Source organism: Alosa alosa, chromosome 13 (genome assembly GCF_017589495.1).
Source record: "Alosa alosa isolate M-15738 ecotype Scorff River chromosome 13, AALO_Geno_1.1, whole genome shotgun sequence".
NCBI lineage: Eukaryota > Metazoa > Chordata > Actinopteri > Clupeiformes > Clupeidae > Alosa > Alosa alosa.
Genome location: NC_063201.1, coordinates 6012336 through 6033328, shown reverse-complemented (window position 1 = coordinate 6033328; position 20993 = coordinate 6012336). Strand labels below are relative to the sequence as shown.

The window sequence follows — 20993 nt, the reverse complement described above, 5'->3', positions numbered from 1 at the left end:
TCCATTTTTTTTTTTTTTTTTTTTTTTTTTATCAAAGTATAGATAAACACGTGTAGATTCAACAATATTTTTTAGAATGTTGCCCTCATAGGTGTCAAAGCCAGGCCTGGCCTCTTATGTAACTGATAATTCAGCATACCCCCTAACGAAGAAACGGTTCATGATTTAAAACAAGGTGTATATATATTAATTAAAAGATGAAGATACACAGGAATATGTTTTTAATGCCCAATTTAATGTCTAACGTGTGTAGGCTTTCACCACGTACATTCAACATTGCCAATGTGTTGGGCGGATAATCTTGTCCATTTATCTACCGCCGAAATTGTCCGGACGAGCAAGCTTTTGAGGCTTGACTGCCGAATGAGGGTTTGTCCTGTTTCAGCCAATTACATTTGATATCCGTGCGTCGTGCATTACGCGCCAAAAAACATACCGGGACATCTTTTGGAATTTTACTTCACCGACAAAAAATATGTTTCTATCACTGCTAATAATCTTTATTACTTGAAAGAGTGTCAAATTTAGATGATCTAATAATGAGAAAGTGTGACCGTCAATCATAAAGCTTAGCTAACTGAGGTCTATATTTTGTGTCGGATGTATATTCACTGCGCGTACCTTGTCGGCTTGTAGTGACGTTTGTGGCGCCAGAAATCAAGCGCTGAGGAGCTAGCGGGAATGTTTTGAAATGTTTTAGCGGGTTAGCTCTCAGATTATTAGTATTATGAACAGACGCCCATTAGTTCATATCGTATAATTCGTGACTTTCTCTCAGGAAACGATAAAGGTGCTATAATTCAACATGGTGATGTTACGTAGAAGCACTGGAGGTACAGAACCAGCGGCTGCGGGAAAGAGCGTTGATATGGATTCGAGCTCCGAGTTTCTGTCCTTGCATCCACCACAGCGAAAGTCGGCGCGGCTAAAGAGGGGCCTTGATGACAGCTTCAGTAGCGCTGACAGCAGCCCGGGAAATGTAAGTGATCAATTTGACAGTTTGTATTGGATCTGGGTTTACAGTGCGATGTAGGCCACAGTCTTAGCAGCACATTACGTTAGTTGTAAGTTTGTTTTGACGCCGTCGGTTGAGCCAAAGTTTATGAAAGTAACCTTAGCATAGCCCCCTCGGCTCGTTAGCTTGTTAGCATGCAATTTGCTATTTTGTTAGCACCTAATCTCCTGAAGTTAGAAAACGTCATTCGGCTGTCGAAATCGATGGTTCTTTTAACTGATAATATTGTTAATGTTATCTAGTTTACTTTTGCCTGTTCAATACCGTCAGGCTAATTCACTGGTCATTGATAATGATGACATACACAACTGGCCATGGCACAACTTCGGTCAACGATAACGTTAAATTAACGTTACCTATCGTGAAGTAGCTATGTAACGTTAGCTTGCCATAACACAGTGGCCCAGAAACACCTCAACGTTACCCTTGGATGCAATTTAACTATCTTAAGTGCCACCTGATCATAGAGCAATAAAATCGATGAGGTCCGTGCGCTTTTGTGGAAGTTGTTTTATCTGTCTTAAAAGGCGCTCTGTTGTATCCAGTGAATTTGGGAAATAGCCAGTCACTGTTTGTTTTAACATTGTAACGTTAACGTTATAACATAGTGTCATAACTTACATTTGTGAGTTGTTCTGCTTGGCCCCACTAACGTTAAAGACTTGCCAAAGTTCTAATTTTATAGGAAACTATCTGGACAAACAGCAGAGTGATAATGCAATATGTTTTATGTGTATGTGGTTACTGACTGGTTCCCCCTTCACTATGAAGCGCGTTGGGTACCTTGAATAGCGCCGTGTAAATGCGATGTGGTGTTGTTATTTCACAGGCTTATCTGGCTGTGAAAAAAGAGAACGGTGCTGAAGTGAGCATCAGAACAAAAGGGCAGAGAGAAAAGAGCATGGTGACCTTTGCAGATTTGAATGGTTCAGCCTCCGACCCCCAACAGTCAGAAGATCAAGGGAAACATTTTTTAAGGTGTGTTTGATTTATTGATAACCTTCCAAATACACTAATGCATTGTCTCCTGATGATATAACCAGGGGCATTTAAGTGTCCTTTGTGTTTTAACAATCACCTAGTTATAGTGAATATATTTTGACTAGGTTCAGTCATTAAAGAAGAAGAATCCAGTGTTTCGTTGTGGATTGTTGACAGAAATTCCCTTGCATATTCTGATTAACTTCATACTTCATGTGTTTACCAGGAAATCTCCAAGACTACAAACAGAAGGAAAGACATCTCAAGGAGAGCAATCTGGTAAAGGCTTGGAAAGCCCACAACACAAGCAATGTAACCTAATAGCTCCCTGTAGTTGTGATCCGGGTCCCCATGTTCATTTGACTTCATGCTGTGCTGCAGACAATGTGGAAGACACCCCCACCTCACGCAAGCACCAGGGGGCTCTGCGAGAGCGAGACGTGGACAGCGCTTTGCGACGCAGCTCCAGAATCACAAGATATAAGCTCAGTGCCAGGAACCAATCCGTCCTCTATGACCGACTCATCACCAAGTAAGTGGGGGGGAGGCCTTTGGATTGGTCTACTAGTAGTGATGTAATGTCAAAAGTATCACTGGACATTCTTTATGAGACTTGCACCTCTGCTGTTGCAAATTATGCTCACCCTTATGATATTGTATTGTACAATATATTTTATTATTAAAATTGTTTTTATGATATTTTATTTTTTGAATACTCTGAATAGAATGTCACATCTGATGTTCTGCCATGAGGTTAATTAGGCTCCCAATGAAGCTCAGTCTCTCTTCCCTGCACTCATTATTACTCACTTCTATCAAAAATAAAATAGCTTTTGCTATGTCATCCCACACTATAACTGGATACCATTGGGAAACACAACCTTTGTACTCACAGCAACTGGACTTCTAGACTGCCAGACCCGTGTCCTCAGTGTGCCAGATGTACTAGAGCCACACAAGAATTGGCATGTTTGTGAACCGTGTGTGTGTGTGTGTCACAGCACTGCCGAAGCCGTCCTACAAAAGATGGATGATATGCAGAAGATGAGGCGCAGGCTGAGGAGCAGAGACGGTAACGATGAGGTGAGACATTATGCCCTCATTTATGGAGAAGGTCCTTGCTCCTTAAGCAAGTCAAGTCAAATGACCTATAGCACATTTAAAAATGACATAAAGCTCTGACAGCCCAGTGGGTTGATTTCTGTTTTTATTTCTATATGCATGTTTATTAATAATAGTGATCGCTTTATTCTCCTGTGTTTTAATAATTTGTAGAGTCTAAGAATCTTCCAAGGAGCTAAGAGGAAGAGATCTACAGGAAGAACTGATGAAAGTGAAGAGAACCAAGAGAATGGCAATGGAGGTACACATTTAGTGTGTGTGTGTGTGTGTGTTTCCTTTGTATGCCTTGATATGAATGAAGCAATGAAGCACTAATTAACGGCTCAATGTTCAGATTTCAGTGAGGTTGAGGGAGATGAGGAGGACGACGACGACAACCATGTGGAAGGACAAGGAGAGGAAGAAGAAAATGATGGCGCAGATGAAGATGAGGAGGACGACGAGGACGAGGACGATGAAGGAGAGGAAGAGGAGGAAGACGACGAAGATGAGGACGAGGAGGAAGACAACCAGAGGCGCTATGATCTCAGGCAGAGGAAAGCGGTTGTGCGCTACCAGCCGCCTATGGAAGGTTAGTACCAGTGCTAACCGCGCAGGAAATAATAACATTGAATGCCTTCCTTTTGTTCACCCAAGAACTTCTAAGTCAGTGTTAATCCACTGCGCACTCATTGAGGATTTTCTCTTTTAAACGTTGAGGTTTTGGACATGCTTCTGAAGTATCAATAAAAACATGAGATGTGACAAAACTAGCTTTGAACTTGATGTAAGGTTTGTTTGGAACACTGTGTGTTCCAGAGCCGAAGAAGCGGAGCATCTTCTTCAAGCGCCACTCGTCTCCATCCAGACGGAGGTACAGCTTCCCCTCGTCTGGGCCCAGAAGCCCCTACAGCAGCAGGCGTGGCAGCAGGTCCGTCTCACACACACACACACACACACACACACACACACACACACTTACTTGCCCACTGCAGCCCCTCTTTGACATTTCTCTATTGTAATTTCTAAGTAAAGTTTCTAACCTGCAGCATCACACTGCATGGGCCTGTAGAGCTTAAATTAGGCGCTGCTACTCTGCTCGGTCTTAGTGAATGGCTTAAAGCACCAGATTAGCTCCCGAATTCCATTCTTTCTGTTGCTTTGATTTTTTTTTTCTTTTGACTTGCCTCTTGAAAGATTACACTGTGAGAAAGATCTGCATGTTTCTGAGTTATCTATTATTTTTTTCTCCTTTTTTTTTTTTTTTCCTTTCCCTGTGCTTGTAACGGTCCCATTGCGTCAGCAGGACTCAGACTCATGGGTAAGGCTCTCTCCCCTTACTGAGTGTGCACTGATCGCACACTACTAGACTGAATGGTCACCTTGTAAGTCTTTAACGGCATGTGTTTTTTCTGACCTGGGCCTTTCTCACTCTGCTTCTGTTGCCTCCACGACTCATTGTAGGCAGGTGCTGGTTAGTCAGACCTCTGGTGTGTGTGTGTGTCTGTGTCTGTGTCTGCGTCTGCGGTGTTAAAGTAGCCATTTTATTTGATCTTTTCCCTTTCTCACATTCTCAGGGTCTTTGGATGGGAGCTGTTCTTGTAATCAGCAAAAGTCAGTGCCAGTATGCATAGCAACACAAGTGACTTGTCTGTTTGTTTGTTTGTTTGTTTGTTTGTTTGTGTTGTGGTGCCTCCCTGCAGACGAAGACATGCCATCCACAGCAGTGACTCGACCTCCTCTTCCTCATCCTCAGACGATGACACATTCGAGCGACGCAGGAGTAAGAACCGCAATAGATCCATAAACAGGTAGGCATAGTCGAACACACACAAAGTTGAAGTGGAATGAGTGGAATGTTAAGAAAACTACTTTTGTGTCTGATTGTTTCCCATCAAGCCTAGAACAAAATTCCATTTCATATCTGCAATCTTAATGCATAATACAAACTGCTGTTGTAATACTGCTATTTCTTTCAGGAAAGTGTAAGTAGGTCGGTATTCAGACAAACTCACCCAAGGGTGGAGTGCCGGGTTGTGGTTTAGGATGAGGCTGCTTGATAAGTGAGCTGGGTGTGTCTGTGTCTGTGTCTGCTCCCAGATGCCTCCCGCTGAACCTGCGCAAGGACGACCTGCTGGGCATCCAAAAGGACCGCATGAAGATAGGGACCAGCCTGGCTGACGTGGACCCTATGCAGATTGACCAGACAGTATGTGTAGACGTAGATGTACACTTCTCCACTGAGTTAACCCTTACGGGAATGTTGAAATGAACGTTCTAAAGAATATATGGGTTAATTGAATTCACCATAGAATTTTAGAAAATTGTTGCGGAACGGAATCTTCTGTTAGAACGTTCAAAAACCCGCACCTTTAAGAGATGTAAGAGCTACAGGCATTCACTATGAAGATGACTGATGAAGTTAAATTTGACTGATGAAGTTAAAGTTGACTTATGTTTAGCGGACACTTTTTATCCAAAGCAGACCCGCGATGACGAGGTTGGGAGTTGAACCCGAGGTCACTGATTTTCAGTCAGTGACATTGCTCCACCACTCATGTTGAGCACACATGCTGCTCTCACATATAAATGTAGCGAGGCTCCTACGCAAGGTCCTCTGTGAACAGAACAACATGTCACTCTTGTTGTCTCCAGTTCACACATAGTTGACATAGTTCTCAGGAGGTTATAGACTCATTGATTGATTTGATTGATTTATATATAGATCGATCGATTGATTGATTTGTTTCTTTTCAAAGGTGCGTTTTGACAGCATTGGGGGTCTCACCCGTCACATCTCTTCCCTGAAGGAGATGGTGGTCTTTCCTCTGTTATACCCAGAGGTCTTTGAGAGATTCAAAATCCAGCCTCCACGGTAAAAATGAAGCCGCACACTTCTTACAGACACAGAAAATTGTGACTACGATATCACACATCACATTGGTGGTGACACTATATTGTTATATTATATTATATTATATATATATATATATATATATATATATATATATATATATATATATATATATATATATATAGTGGAGCCTTGCAATTGTATCATAGATTTCTACACATGTGTATAGATTTCGACACATTTGCTGTATGACCTACTGTACTTAAGCAGCCAAAAAGTGTGTGTGTGTGTGGTGCACATGGCTCTTGCCCATATGTGCTGTGTTGACGTGTGTCCACAGAGGCTGCTTGTTTTACGGTCCCCCTGGCACGGGGAAGACTCTGGTGGCGCGAGCCCTGGCCAACGAGTGCAGCCAAGGTGACAAGAAGGTGGCCTTCTTCATGAGGAAGGGCGCTGACTGCCTCAGCAAGTGGGTTGGGGAGTCCGAGAGACAGCTGAGACTGCTCTTCGACCAGGTCAGGATTCCCACCTGCTGCCCGTGCAGAGAAATGACCTAAACACGGTCTCACACATGGAGACTTTGACTTTGAGTCTTTTGTCAGTGGATGGACATGTGCATATGTCATCACCCATTGCTTTTTCAGGGAAAATTAACTGAGCGTTAAGCTCTTTTACTGCATTGCCCTATTTAATCCAGTATTCAATTATTAGTAGCACTTAAGGTAGCATACCATTAAAATGCCCTTCTGTCTCTGTTGTTTGCTATGAAGGCTTATCAGATGCGTCCAGCGATCATCTTCTTTGATGAAATCGATGGCTTGGCCCCTGTCCGATCGAGCAGGCAGGACCAGATTCACAGGTGACCCATCCTGCTGTGTTTGTCCGCATCATTCCATGGAGAAATATCTCATTTACGTTCCCAGGTGTTCTCATAGCGTTGACTGATTGATTGTGTGTGTGTGTCTCTGTGTGTGTCTGTCTGTGTATGTGTGTGTCTGTCTGTGTGTGTGTCTGTGTGTGTGTGTGTGTCTGTCTGTCTCTGTGTGTGTTTGTGTGTCTGTGTGTGTGTCTGTCTGTGTATGTGTGTGTGTGTGTGTGTGTCTGTCTCTGTGTGTGTGTCTGTCTCTGTGTGTGTGTGTGTGTGTGTGTGTGTGTGTGTTGCTCCACAGCTCTATTGTGTCTACTCTGCTGGCCCTGATGGACGGGCTGGACAGCCGTGGGGAGGTCGTGGTGATCGGAGCCACTAACCGCCTGGACTCCATCGATCCTGCGCTCAGACGCCCTGGGCGCTTCGACAGGGAGTTCCTGTTTGGCTTACCTGACAGAGACGTGAGTACTAGAGACTGCAGAGTTCAGCTTAGAACCATGGAGGGAACACAAAGACTTCCAGAACATGAAGACATTATAAATTAATATAAATAACAGATCAGAATAGAAAATACATTTGACAATGTAATGTAATAAATTAATTCTGTTTCATTACTGAACTGTATGACTATCTGTAGTAAAATATGAATGATTGATTGTTGGTTCTCCAGGCGCGTAAAGACATTCTGAAGATTCACACTCGCCAGTGGAACCCTCAGCCGTCGGAGGCCTTTCTGGAGGAGCTAGCTGACAAATGCGTCGGTGGGTTTATCTTCATGTTTTGTTCCTCTGGGGAGACCTGAGGTGCATTAAAATGCGGCAAGCCGCTGCGAACGTTCATGAAAAATTGAACTTTTGGATGTAAACATTCAATTTTTTTTATCGTAGCCCCCCATCCAGCTCACGTCCAACTCATGTCCTACTCCACTGTATGTTTGTGGAGAACTAGGCTACCTTCTTAAGCTGTTTGCGAGTGACAAACGTTTGTGGAGAACTCAAGGCGAACAGAAAACTGTTTGCAAATGATCGCCTGTGTATGGGAATTTGAACGCACCTCTGTGTTTGACTCCTCCAGGTCTCTGTGGCCGAGGGGGGGTGGGGGTGGGTGTGCCTCCGCCACTGCCCTGATAACAGGGCTCCACCCTGGCTGCTCCACCCTCCCTCCCTCCCTCCCTCAGCACAACACAACACAGCTGTTAGGGGGTGCCCTACACTCAGTGATAAACAACCAATCAGCTGCTACTGCTGCTCATGCAATAGAAGTGTTGGGAAGACTAATTTGGATGTACAACTTGGTCTGTAGTAGTTTCGCATTGGTCAACAGCTGGCCTACTCGTTTTTGTTTTTTTTAACACTAATATTATTGGTACCATTACTTAATAGTACTTCATATTTTGTTGCCCAGAAATCAGCCTAGAATATGAATTGATCTGATAGTTCAACTTCTAATAAACTGCAGCACATAACACCAACCCAACCTATTTTCATACGTAAGTTTGAACGTGTAGATAATCTCTTGTACAACGGTAATTGTCTCTCTGGAGGGATAAACTACATCAATTTCCTCGTTCTAATCTAGACTATACACAATAAAGTATGGTACAGAAATGGCATGTAATCTTCCACTCTTTCTCACTTTCTGTCTGTGGGAATGGAGTAGGTGAGTTGCAGGGTGGTTTTGTAGATGGCTAACGTGTTGATGTTGACTGCGTGGTCTCCCAGGTTACTGCGGGGTGGTTTTGTAGATGGCTAACGTGTTGATGTTGACTGCGTGGTCTCCCAGGTTACTGTGGGGCGGACATCAAGGCGGTGTGCGCTGAGGCGGCCCTGTGCGCGTTGCGGCGCCGTTACCCGCAGATCTACGCCTCCTCGCAGAAGCTGCAGCTGGACGTGGCCTCCATCAGCGTGGGCGCACGCGACTTCGTCTCCGCCATGCGCCGCACGGTGCCAGCCTCGCAGCGGGCTGTGGTGTCGCCGGCCAAAGCTCTGGCACCCATCGTGCAGCCGCTACTGTCCGCGACGCTTGGCAACATCCTGGAGGTGGTGCAGAGGGTGTTCCCCCACGCCGAGCAGGGCCTGAGGAGGAGCCGCGACGCAGCCGGTGAGCACACACACACACACACACACACACACACACAGAGAGCAGGGCCTGAGGAGGAGCCGCCACGCAGCCGGTGAGCGCACACACACACACACACACAGAGAGCGGGGCCTGAGGAAGAGTCGCGACGCAGCCGGTGAGCACACACACACACACAGAGCGGGGCCTGAGGAAGAGTCGCTGACAAGGAAGTGAGGTGCCGCAGACACACACACACACACACACACACACAGAGAGCAGGGCCTGAGGAAGAGTCGCGACGCAACCGGTGAGCACACACACACACACACACACAGAGAGCAGGGCCTGAGGAAGAGTCGCCACGCAGCCGGTGAACACACACACACACACACAGATAGCAGGGCCTGAGGAAGAGTCGCGATGCAGCCGGTGAGCACACACACACACACACACACACACAGAGAGCAGGGCCTGAGGAAGAGTCGCGACGCAGCCGGTGAGCACACACACACACACACAGAGAGCAGGGCCTGAGGAAGAGTCGCCACGCAGCCGGTGAAACACACACACACACACACACACAGATAGCAGGGCCTGAGGAAGAGTCGCGATGCAGCCGGTGAGCGGGCATGTTACGCACACACACACACACACACACACGCACACACAGAGAGCAGGGCCTGAGGAAGAGCCGTGACACAGCAGGTGAGCGGGATGTTACACACACACACACACACACAGAGAGAGAGCAGGGCCTGAGGAAGAGCCGTGACACAGCAGGTGAGCAGGCATGTTACACACACACACATACACACAGAGCAGGGCCTGAGGAAGTGACGCGACACAGCAGGTGAGCAGGATGTTACACACACACACAGAGAGAGCAGGCCCTGAGGAGGAGCCGCGACGCAGCAGGTATGTGGGCGTGTTATAACGGTTTAGTCCTCCATCACTCATTAACAGTCTTTAGCTACTCTCATCTAAGAGCAGCCACTTGAACTGTGTGCTATAGTACCCTATAGAACCGTGTGGTGTAGTACCCTATAGAGCCGTGTGGTGTAGTACCCTATAGAGCTGTGTGCTATAGTACCCTATAGAGTCCTAATGTGTCCTGCCTGGTGTTTGTTTTTCTCCTCCAGATTTGGCCAGTGGCGTGCTGGATGAGGAGCTGCTGTACAGTGATGATGAAGTTCCACCAATGAGCATCACCAACGGCCCAAAGCAAGCCCCTGCAGCAGGCAGTTTCCTATGCTTTAATAGGTAGGTACAGGTGTGTGTGTGTGTGTCACTGAAAATCTGAAAGACCAACTGTAGCCCTTTACTTTTAATTAGTTCAGAGAGCAGCTTTCCGCTCCCTTATAGCCTCCTAACAGTGTGTGTGTGTGTGTGTGTCCTCCTCCTCCTCTAGGAGTGTCCTCCAGCATCCCACCTCCTACCGTCCGCGGCTGCTCCTGAGCGGGCGTCCAGGCTCTGGCCAGAGCTCCCACCTGGCCCCCGCCGTGCTCCACGCGCTGGAGAAGTTCACCGTCTACACACTGGACCTGGCCGTGCTGTTCGGCATCAGCAGCACCACTCCAGAGGAGGCCTGTGCTCAGGTGCGTGCCGCTAGTGCAGTACAGGTGCTACACCGGGCACCTAACTGAAGCGTTCCGCTTGCGCAGCGTCTGCTGCGACAATTCGGTTCCACTCTAATCAATGGAACTGGCTACACCAGACGTGATGGCGGCATTAGGTATGGTAGTTGCCATTAGGTAATCAGTACTTATATCAGAGAGGGTTGAAGCTGAACCTAGGTTAGTAATGATTTATGGTTATGTATTGATGGTGAAAGTATTCATGAAGTGGTGCTATTTTCAAGTACTTAAAACTTATTTGTTACTTACACTAATTCATTTCATATTAGTAGAGCGACAGTACTGGCTAAAGTTCAGTACTACCATATTTGCCATGTAGATAAATTCAACTACATGTAATGTCATATACAGTGTGTTGGTATTAGTGTACTGATATCAGTGGATGCCAATATAAGGGCAGTGACTTAAGGCCACTTCAGAAGTTTAGGTGTTCTTGTTAAAGTAAACAAGGTCGGTTTGTTATAATGTAGTATTGGCAGGAATGGTTTAATGATTTTAGGTGCAGTCCTACCTGTGCACATAAAACATGATTTCACTAATTAGCTCATCTACCTGACTGAAGAGTTAAGTTGATAAGAATCAGATTTTTTTTTTTTTTTTTTTTACAAATATGTGGTAGGACTTTAACTTTCTGAAGTAGGATTCCCCATCTCTGAGTGGGTCTGACCCTCTTCTGTCCAACCTCTTCTGTCTTGGCCCCAACCTCACTGTCCAGCCTCTTCTGTCTTGGCTCCAACCTCACTGTCCAACCTCTTCTGCTGCAGGTGTTCTGCGAGGCCAAGCGGACAGCTCCCAGCATCCTGTACATCCCGCACCTGCAGCGCTGGTGGGACACGGTGGGCCCCGCGCTCAAGGCCACCTTCCTCAGCCTGCTCAGTGACGTCCCCCCCTTCTCCCCCATCCTGCTGCTGGCCACCTGCAGCCACCAGTACCACGCGCTCTTCCCCGAGGTCAGAAAACACTCTTCTCAGAAAACTTCGTCAGAAAACACACTACTCAGGTCTTTCTAGCGACAGTTTTGGGATCTTCAAAAAGCATTTAAATGCTTTAAAATCTGTTTCTTACAGACTTGTAGTTTGTATATATTTATAGTTATTGTTTTTATTCTATTACATTTTATATTGTATTATATTTTTTATTGTTATAATTATTATTTAGGCTATATGACTGTCATGAACAGTTGATGAACAGTTCAAAGCGTCTGCTAAGAACCATAAACATAAATACACAGCCTCAGGCAGCACCACCTTGGAAGGAAGTGCAGCCTCGGGTCTCTCCCAGGGCTTAATGTGCTCAGGCACTGTGGAGTTCAGGTGTGGGCAGGGTTGAGTAATATTCCAAAACTTCATGCACAAAGATTGCCTTTGCTCTAAGCACGGAACTCCTCGGAGCCTGCACAAGAATTACACAGACAAGAGAGCGAGCTACATCTCTGAGCTTTTGAAGAAAACAATGTCTTGTTGTCTTGTGTGTTTAATGTGTTTTGTTGCCGATGCTGCAGGTGCAGGACCTGTTCCGTATGGAGTACGGAGAGGTGTTTGAGGTCTCGCTGCCCACGCAACAGGAGAGAACCAAGTTTTTCAAGGACCTCATTCTGATCCAGGCAGCCAAAGCACCGGCATCTAAGAGGAAAGCAGGTTGGTTGGTGATAGTCATGTATCAGCCTGAGTCATAACAATGTGTAGTTCTTTGGTGTGGGTGTGTGTGTGTGTGTCTGTGTGTCTGTGCGTGTGTGAGAGAGACAGAGATAGAAAAAACATAGTTTTGTTTGCATTATGCATTATAGCAATGTTAAAAAAATTTATTGCCAACTCTCTCTCTCTCTCTCTCTCTCTCCCCCTCCCTCTCTCTCTCTCCCCCTCTTCCTTCCTGTTCCTCAGTGCTACAGGTGCTGGAGGTGTTGCCCGTGGCCCCTCCCCCTCCGCCCCAGCAGCTCACTGAGCAGGAGCAGCAGCAGCTGGAGGAACAGGAAGAGGACACCTTACGCGAGCTCCGCCTCTTCCTGAGAGACGTCACCAACCGTCTCGCTCAGGACAAACGCTTCAAAGCCTTCACAAGGCCTGTGGACCTGGAGGAGGTGTGAGGCTTGATATTGTGTTTAATATTAGGATCGTAAACTACTCTATCATCGTGTCATATTAATGATCATTTCAGTCAACGTTTGTTCTGTTGCACTTAGTGACTCATGAATTGTGCGTTCTCATATTAGCAATACACACTTCTGCAGCTGATTATTGTGCAGATCGGAAAGACTAATCCAGTCATAATAATAATAATAATAAATATAGCTGCAAGCAGCAATGAGGGGGCCAAGCAGTGAGATCAGCAGGCCAGATTTGCCATGTAAGTCAATGCCGTTGCATCAGACATATAGCCTTAAGCAGTCACAGTAAAGTTCCATGCCATACAACCCAAGATTGGCTGAGTTACAAGGTCAAGTTTCACATCAAAACATAACTGATTTTGTGGGGCTGAACCAGGGCTGAGTGTCCGCCCCCCCAGCCAGCCCCCGCCGCAACCGCCCTGCCCATCCCACCCCGTCCCACCCTTTGCACGCACATTAGAATGAACTAGATGGAACTTGCTGTCATCAGTTTCACATCAAAAAATAAAAGACTGACTGAGATATGATCACACTTGCTGTGATTTAAACACAGAGGTCAAAATTGACGTCATAGGGTGTGTTGAACTCGGCTTGGCCAAAGGATTCCCAATGATACCTCATTTTGCCATTCGGGTCAACAGGTCAAAAGTTATGTCCGTAAACACAAGTCCAACTTTGCCTGTTGGTGGCTTAGAGCTTTGAGGTGCCGCATGAAACTTGGTGAAACACAATTATTGGACTGTCCCCAATTAGTGTGCAAAATTGTATAACTTTTACCAGACGGTTCTATGGGCTGCCATTGACTTCCATTGCAAAATAATGCGCATCAGCAACCACTGGCCAAAATGCATTTTGTCAATTACGGAGCCCCTAGAGGTCAAATGTCACCAAATTTCTTGGAGCCGTCCCCGATGTGGTCTGAGTTACATACTAAGTTTTGATTGGCTGGTACAGGCCAAAGCTTCTGTCAATTGTTCCAGAAAGCAATGCACTCATCAGGCATGGTCTGAAGATGGTCTCTGCCAATTTTGGTGAGGAACAGATGAAATTTGTGACCTGCCAAAACTTTTTTTTGTTTTTGATTTAATCCAATATGGCGGCCGAATCAATTATTTATGACATCACAAGTTGGCTTGGGTTGGCCTAAGGACCTTCAACAGTAGTACCAGACACCACTAGTGGGTTTTAATTCTAAGCACAACTGCTGCTACAGGCCAAAAGGCATGTTTCTTAATTACAGCCCCCTAGAGGTCAAAGGTCACCAGATTTCTTGCCGCCCCCCTGATTGGGTCCTGAGTCCATGTACTAAGTTTGGTTATGATAGATGAATGGGTTGCTGAGATATGAGCTCCACTTCCTGTTTGGCAGCTTCGCCACATATTTCGATTAACATTGTTACAGTCAAACGGTTTGAGTTCGAAGACGAAAAGGGGATAACTTTGTGCGGCTTGGTCTGAAGAGCATGTGTGTCAAGTTTGGTGACGATTCGGACAAAATTTGTGACCTGGGTGAAGTTTTAGTTTCACTTTCACTAAAAACCAATATGGCGGAAAATCCATCATGGCGGAAAATGGCGCCATAGGGTGCGTTGAACCGGGTTGGTCCAAGGATTCCAACGATACCTGATTTTTTGACAATCAGGTCAACAGGTCAGAAGTTACGCAGGAACGCAAGTCCAACTTTGGCCTGTTGGTGGCGCTAGAGCGCTCAAAGGTGCGTGTATAAACTTGGTGAAATTAATCAATGTACTATCCCCAATCAGTGTGCCAAATTTCACTTTTTTACCAAGGCGGTTCTATGGGCTGCCATAGACTTCAATGGCAGAGAAAAGATGTTAAAAATAATAATAATAATAAGAAATCATAGAAACACAATGGAATTTGCCTTAGAGCTAACCTTGCTTGGCAATAATAATATGTTTATTTTATATAGCGCCTTTCTCAAACCCAAGGTTGCTTTACATAGTAGGAAGGCAAGGAAACACAAAAACAAAACAATACAACAAGGACTTAAAGTTATCATCCAATGGCCATGTATCATTATATATTTTTTAATTCCGGTATGATTTTTAATAGTTTAATTGTGTTTAATTATCCTCTGGTAGGTCCCAGACTACACCACCGTTATTAAGCAGCCCATGGACCTCTCCACACTGCTCTCCAACATTGATTCACACAAATATGTGACTGTGAAAGATTTCCTACATGACGTAGATCTGATTTGGAAAAATTGCTTAGAGTACAACCCCGACAGAGATCCCTCGGGTAAGTGTGCCTGTTATTGTTTTGTTTTTTTCCTCTCACTCTGAGGCTTCATTTCTCCATTCATGCACCCACAGTATGGTGTAATTATAACCAGGATCATGTGTATGTTTCCCATCAGATCGTCTGATCCGGCATCGTGCCTGTGCCCTGAAGGACTCCGTGCATGCCATCATCAAAGACCAGCTGGATGAAGACTTTGAAAAGATCTGTCAAGAAATCAAGGAGTCCCGAAGCAAAAGAGGTCCTTAATTCTGTCTGTGAGACGTGATGCTGTGCTAAAAGCTCTTGTACATCTCACAGATCCATAGTCCTTGAACTGAATGAATAGAATTGCTTTTACTTGTGTGTTTCAGGTTGTACAGCATCCAGGTATGCTCCTTCCTACTTCCATGTACAGCCCAAACCTCAGGTGATGTCAGAAAAGACTAGTGACCACGGCCCTTCCAAAGACACCTTGTCATCCATGCCCTCTGCAGCATCGACCCCACGCTCAGCACGTAAGCATGGTTCATTTGTAAAATATACAGACTGATACAGTGGACTTCACACAAGATTTAAGCAAGAGTTCACACACATCTCCTGTTTGGCAATATAATCTCTATTTTTGGCAATATAATTGAGAACCATAAATGAATCCCGTAGGCTACCTTCAGCCAAACGTTTGTGACTTTCTTAGGCTACAAACTCAATGTTAGGCCTAGGCCTCTAACAAAAATGATGAAAGTCGTTCAAAAGATCAAAAATGCTGACAACGAACTTGTCCATGCACCACGATTTTCATCAAATAAGATAATAGGCTAATAAATGCCAATATTTGCTCAGCTCTATCTTTACATCGGATCTCAACCAGACGGTATTGCCAAGACCCACCCTGCTCTGCTTCTGTTTGGCCAGTAACATTAGACTAGCTAGAAGGAGAGCTGCGTTCCTCTCATATCATAGGTGAACGCAATTTACTCAAACTTGACAAAGTGCATCTACAACAAATATATTTTCTTTTTTCCATCACATCCATGTGCAGCACGCCGGAGATCCGGCACAGTGCCAAAATACTTTAAGCCCTGTGAATAATAGTAAAGTTAGATAAAGTTTGCTATGAATATAATAGCTATGTTTATGGCTTTATGTAGTCTGAAGGTGTTAGTTTAATATCTTCTCTTTCCAAATATTCGTCTCTTCAGCGTCCTCCAAGAAGAGGCGACGGAAAAGCCGCTGGTGCAACGGATTCATCACCAAAAAGAAGTCTTCGGCTCACCCTCGAGACGACGACGATGATGAGGATGAGGAAGAGGATCGTGAGGGAGAGGAGGAAGACGAGGAGAAGGCCGAGGCCATGGACGCGCAGATGGAACAGGAGGAGGAAGCGCTGCGGAAACTCTGCAGCTTCCTGTGTGACGTTACCGACCGTTTGGCTCAAGACAAGCGATTCCAAGCTTTCACTGAACCAGTTGATCCAGAGGAGGTATGACAAATCATGATATTTTCATTTATTCATTGTTTTTGACATATCAGATAGAAATTTCATTTATATTCATAAATGAATGATAAATGATAAACATTCCCTTGTTTTGTCATTGGAAGTCACCAAGGTGTGTTATCTGTATCACTGGAAATCCATAGGTCCCAGACTACAGCACAGTTATTAAGCAGCCTATGGATCTCTCCACGGTTCTCTCTAACATCAACTCTCACAAATACACGACTGCAAAAGACTTCCTCCTCGATGTGGACCTGATTTGGATTAATGCTCTTGAGTACAACCCCGAAACAGATCCGGAAGGTTAGTTGTGCAGAATATGCTATGCAGCATGTCTCTAGTAGCTGCTGCTGTTGGCTGTTTAGTGAATGTTGTATATTAATATTTACGTGTTCATGTTTTCCAATACGTGAATAATACTGTATGTAGGATACTGTGCCTTTTATTAGACAGGTTCAATAGTAAATCCAGTGCTTTTGTGAAGTTAACAAGCTGCTTGTTTATTAGGTCGACTAATCAGAAAGCAAGCTTTGGCCCTGAAGGCGACCGTGCACGACATCATCAAGGCAGAGATGGATGAGGAGCTGGAAGAATTTTGCCAAAAAATCCAGGAATCTCGTAGCAGCAGAGCAAACGACCTCGTCCCTGGCAAAGATGACTCGGCACCAGCCACCCTACAGCAAACAGGTACATCCTGATCTACATCCTTCTTATTTTTATCAGTTATATCAGTTTTGCCGTTTTTATTCTTTATTATATTATATTTTATTCTTTATTATTAAATTTTATTCTTTACTCGTTCTGCATGTGGACTATACAGTACAATCTATATTTCTGTAATCATTTTGATCAAAATGATTTCACTTTTTTTAGATTTTGTTTTTACCTCATACAAAATGAATATGATGAGTTGTTGTACTTTTTTTACAATTCTTTAACTTTGTGGAAAATGACTGTGATGACCGTGATGAACGTCTTTACCACTCAGTAGCTCAGAAGAGGAGAAGGAGAAAAAAGCGATGGAGCAGTGGCTACATCGCCAAGAAAAAGTCCCGAGACACCTCCACTCCCGCCGAGTCCGTGGACGATGAGGACGATGAGGAGGAGGAAGAGCACATGGCAGGCGATAAAGACGGAGAGGAAGAGCACGAGAAGGCCAAGATGACGGAGCCAGCGAACGACGAGGCAGCTGCAGCTGCTTCCGCCATGGAGACAGAGGAGGCGGTAGCCGTGGAAACGGAGGAGGGCGCAGCGATGGAGTCCGAGGAGGCTGGCCCTGTCACAGTGGAGGGAGGAGAAGACCACAACCCTACATCCCCATTGGCTGACGCCTTGGTGAATGGCCATACCCCCAGTGAAGGTGGCGACCAACTGGAAGAGCAGGCTGCGACTGAGCCTGAGAAGATGGCCACTGAGATTATAGATGTCGAGGCGGCCAAACCAGAGAAGACTGAGGCTGTGCAGCCGGAGCCTGAAATGGCCAAACCTGACAGACTAGAGCCTGAGCGGGCCCAGCCGGAAGTGGAGCAGGACGCAGGAATAGGTCAGTAGATAGGTCTAAAGGCCTATTCTCACCAAGAACGATAACTATAACTATAACCATAACGATAAAAGCGTTCACACTGAACAACGATAAACAAAGTCTCTCCTTGTGTTAATGAATGTGGCGGTTAAAATTCGATGAGTTCTGATTGGTTATTAGCTTTTTATCGTTCTGAAAATCGCTCTGAAAGTGATCCCCAATGATATTGTTCTTCATGTCGTTATTGTTATAGTTTATGTGTGAACGTCGTCATTCATATTAATGAGAACGATATTTATTTATAGTTATCGTTATCGTTCTTGGTGTGAATGGGCCTTTAGACCAGCACCTTTTAATACAAGTTCAAGGGATTTACATATCACATACACAGTTAAACAATATACAAATAGTCAACTTCAAGTATATGTGTGTGCATAAAGTTTAAGTCCAGCACGTCACGTAAAGGGAAAGTGATATTTCTTTGCCTGATGAATAAATCAGTCTTGGATCGTGGTAGTTTGTAGTGAGTGTGTTCAAATGTTCCCTGTCAAAGACTACCAAAATCCACACCTTGGCAAAATATCTAGTTTATCACTTAAGCATAACCTAACCTGACCAGCAGGAAGGTTAGTTTCGGCAGGGATTTATCACTCTCAAAGCCGGGCCCCTAGTGTGTGTATCTTGCAGCCTTATTGGGTGGCACCCACGTATGATATGAGCCCCTGGTGTAAGCTCTGTGTTGTTGTCCTGCAGAGATTGGAAAGAGACGGATGACCAGGGCCCTGAAGAACCAGGTGCAGCAGCAGCAGGTCATCAGCCTGGAGGCGGCCATGAAGATCCTGGAGCAGAAGACTCCGCCACTGGTGGTGGATCACAGCAAGCTCCAGGTAGACTTCTACTGGATGTTTGGATGGTTTAACTTTATTAGCTTGACTGTAATTCCTCATTCTGTGAACCGCTTTGGATTAAAAGCGCTAGCTAAATGAATACATGTAAATGTATTAATCCACCAAAAAGGAAACTAATTTGCTACCATAGATAACATGCAGCAATAGGATGGCAACAAGATGACAACAAGTACAATGTGCAGCATACAATGATAAAGGCATCTCTACTCTATCTCATCTACTAAAGGTCAGATCTCCCCCCAAGAGATCTTATAACATCTCATCAAGTTTATCTCACGGTGCCTACACACAGTTGCGTTGCGAGCAGTGCGGGAGATGCATCTTGTTCACTTTACATGGGCTTACGTCATCTGATGCCCAACTGAATTGTGGGTCCGTTGCATCGCGTTGCTCCCGTCGCCTCCGCCGAAAAAGTTGAGAAAAATTCAACTTCTAGCTACACACCCCCAACCGTCAGGAACACCCACTGGCATGCGGTGACGCAACGCAACTGTGTGTAGGCACCGTTAGTCAAGATTATGATGACATCTTTGTTTCTAAAGCACTTCTCATAAAAACTAAGATTTTACAAGCTGTAAATACTTAAGTTTGTTTTGAAGGCAGTAATACAGTAAGAGATATGGAAATTGAATCAAAATAGTCAAATCAAATGGAAAGTAGTTATATAATTTGCCTAGGGGCCTACACGTGTCCATTGCCAGTGTTTGTTTAGTCTGAGTGTGCGGGTGCATGTTTTTCACCTTGGAATGAGTGGGTGGGGCATTGCCTTGAAGATTTGTAACTGTAGGCGTTCAACTGTTGGAGGTGTAAATTCAGTATGTAAGGCCGCCTAAGTTACATGGCAGGCTGTAAATGCAAGTGGTACTTACAAAGCATAGGAGGAAGCACTGCTGTAGGCAGCATCTATGTGAAGTGCCGACAAGGTGCCTTCAGAAGAGGAACTCATTTTGATTTAAGGCAATCGTTTAATAGCTACAGGACTTGCTAATTACACTTGCTTACACTACTGATGAGGCCCATGTCCAAAGCTTGATGGTTTTGCTTGGATATTATTGGATCAGATGCTGTTCTGGGCCACTATTTTCATAGTAACATGTTGTTGTTTTCTTATTTTTTATTTTATTTGTATGATTAAAGTGTGTGTGTGTGTGTGTGTGTCTGCCTCTGCCTCTGTGTTTTCAGGATCTTCTGCATAAGGTGGTTGCTAAGACAGAGGGCTATGACGTAGATCGCCTGGAGAAGCTCTACGCCCTCCTCTGCCAAAGTGTGTACCGGCACAGGAAGGAGTATGACAAAACCACACTTCTACAGGTATTTCGTTCAGAAGCCTGCGGGTTTAATAACCATAAAGTCCTCTACATCCTTCTTTTACCACTTTGTCCTTCGACTACACTTTGACTAGTACTGATTGATGTATTAATTCTGCACTGCAGCTTGAAAGTTATTCCTCATTTTTTAAGTCTCTGAGTACAAGCTGTCTGCTAAATGAATAAATCTAAGTATGTATTCATCGGTTTATAATCGGGTATAATAAATAAAAAAATTATATATTTGTATATGTGGTGTTCACTCAGTTCATACAGCTTTAAGTTTTTCTTTAGATGTGTTTTCTGTGGTGTGAGTGACCAAATTTGGCCATTTAACTAACGTTTTGTTCATATTTCTCTTTCAGGAAATGGAGAAAGAAATTGAGGACTTTGAATAAATATGTAGCATTTCATCTTGCGAAATATCATTAACTATATTATATTTTGCTAATTATTTTGGTAGTTTTTTGTTGATGTATATATGTCTTGTCTTAATAAAGCTTTTTGACTATTTTATACCGTCTGTTGATGTTTATTGATAAGGATATTGAATATGAAGTTGGACACAGTGGCATGAAAATTAGGTTGAAGTAATTAGTGTGGGAAACAGTTCACAGGAAAAATATGTCAAGAATTGTGTTACTAGAAACGTTATACAGGCTCTACTAGTCAGCAGGAAAAGTGATAAGAGAGCTTTAATCAATAAATTACGTTTTATTGGGCTAGAAATAAAAGTGGAAATATCACCTGGCCTGAAGTGCCAACAAGTGCAGCATACAGTGTTGATCGGGAAGTCGCCTTCAACAAAACTTAAAAATTGAAGCTTCTTTTCACCGCGTATTTTAATTTCAACGATTACACAAATTACTATGATGTAGTTTCATTTAATTTAGATGT

General features: G+C 44.5%; 1 protein-coding gene across 3 annotated transcripts; it reads left to right on the top strand.

Annotated features, from left to right (window-relative positions):
- The first annotated feature begins 624 nt into the window (after window positions 1-624).
- Window positions 625-20610, top strand: LOC125305761 (ATPase family AAA domain-containing protein 2-like). Of its 3 annotated transcripts, none has more exons than XM_048260694.1 (32): window positions 625-979; window positions 1845-1993; window positions 2223-2275; window positions 2378-2528; window positions 2998-3079; window positions 3272-3359; window positions 3453-3689; window positions 3917-4028; window positions 4404-4418; window positions 4801-4908; window positions 5198-5306; window positions 5857-5972; window positions 6292-6466; window positions 6722-6810; window positions 7121-7280; window positions 7490-7580; window positions 8602-8919; window positions 10020-10140; window positions 10289-10475; window positions 11279-11464; window positions 12016-12151; window positions 12395-12591; window positions 14723-14882; window positions 15001-15123; window positions 15236-15379; window positions 16064-16344; window positions 16503-16662; window positions 16867-17046; window positions 17351-17902; window positions 18635-18768; window positions 19972-20100; window positions 20462-20610. In XM_048260694.1, exons 1-32 carry the CDS (start codon window positions 806-808, stop codon window positions 20492-20494), a joined length of 4950 nt encoding a protein of 1649 aa, XP_048116651.1. In that variant the 5' UTR covers window positions 625-805; the 3' UTR covers window positions 20495-20610. The 3 variants fall into 3 exon arrangements, with proteins under 3 accessions (XP_048116651.1, XP_048116650.1, XP_048116652.1); XM_048260693.1 differs by having other exon boundaries at window positions 17348-17902; XM_048260695.1 differs by lacking the exon at window positions 4404-4418 and having other exon boundaries at window positions 17348-17902.
- Window positions 20611-20993: the final 383 nt, after the last annotated feature.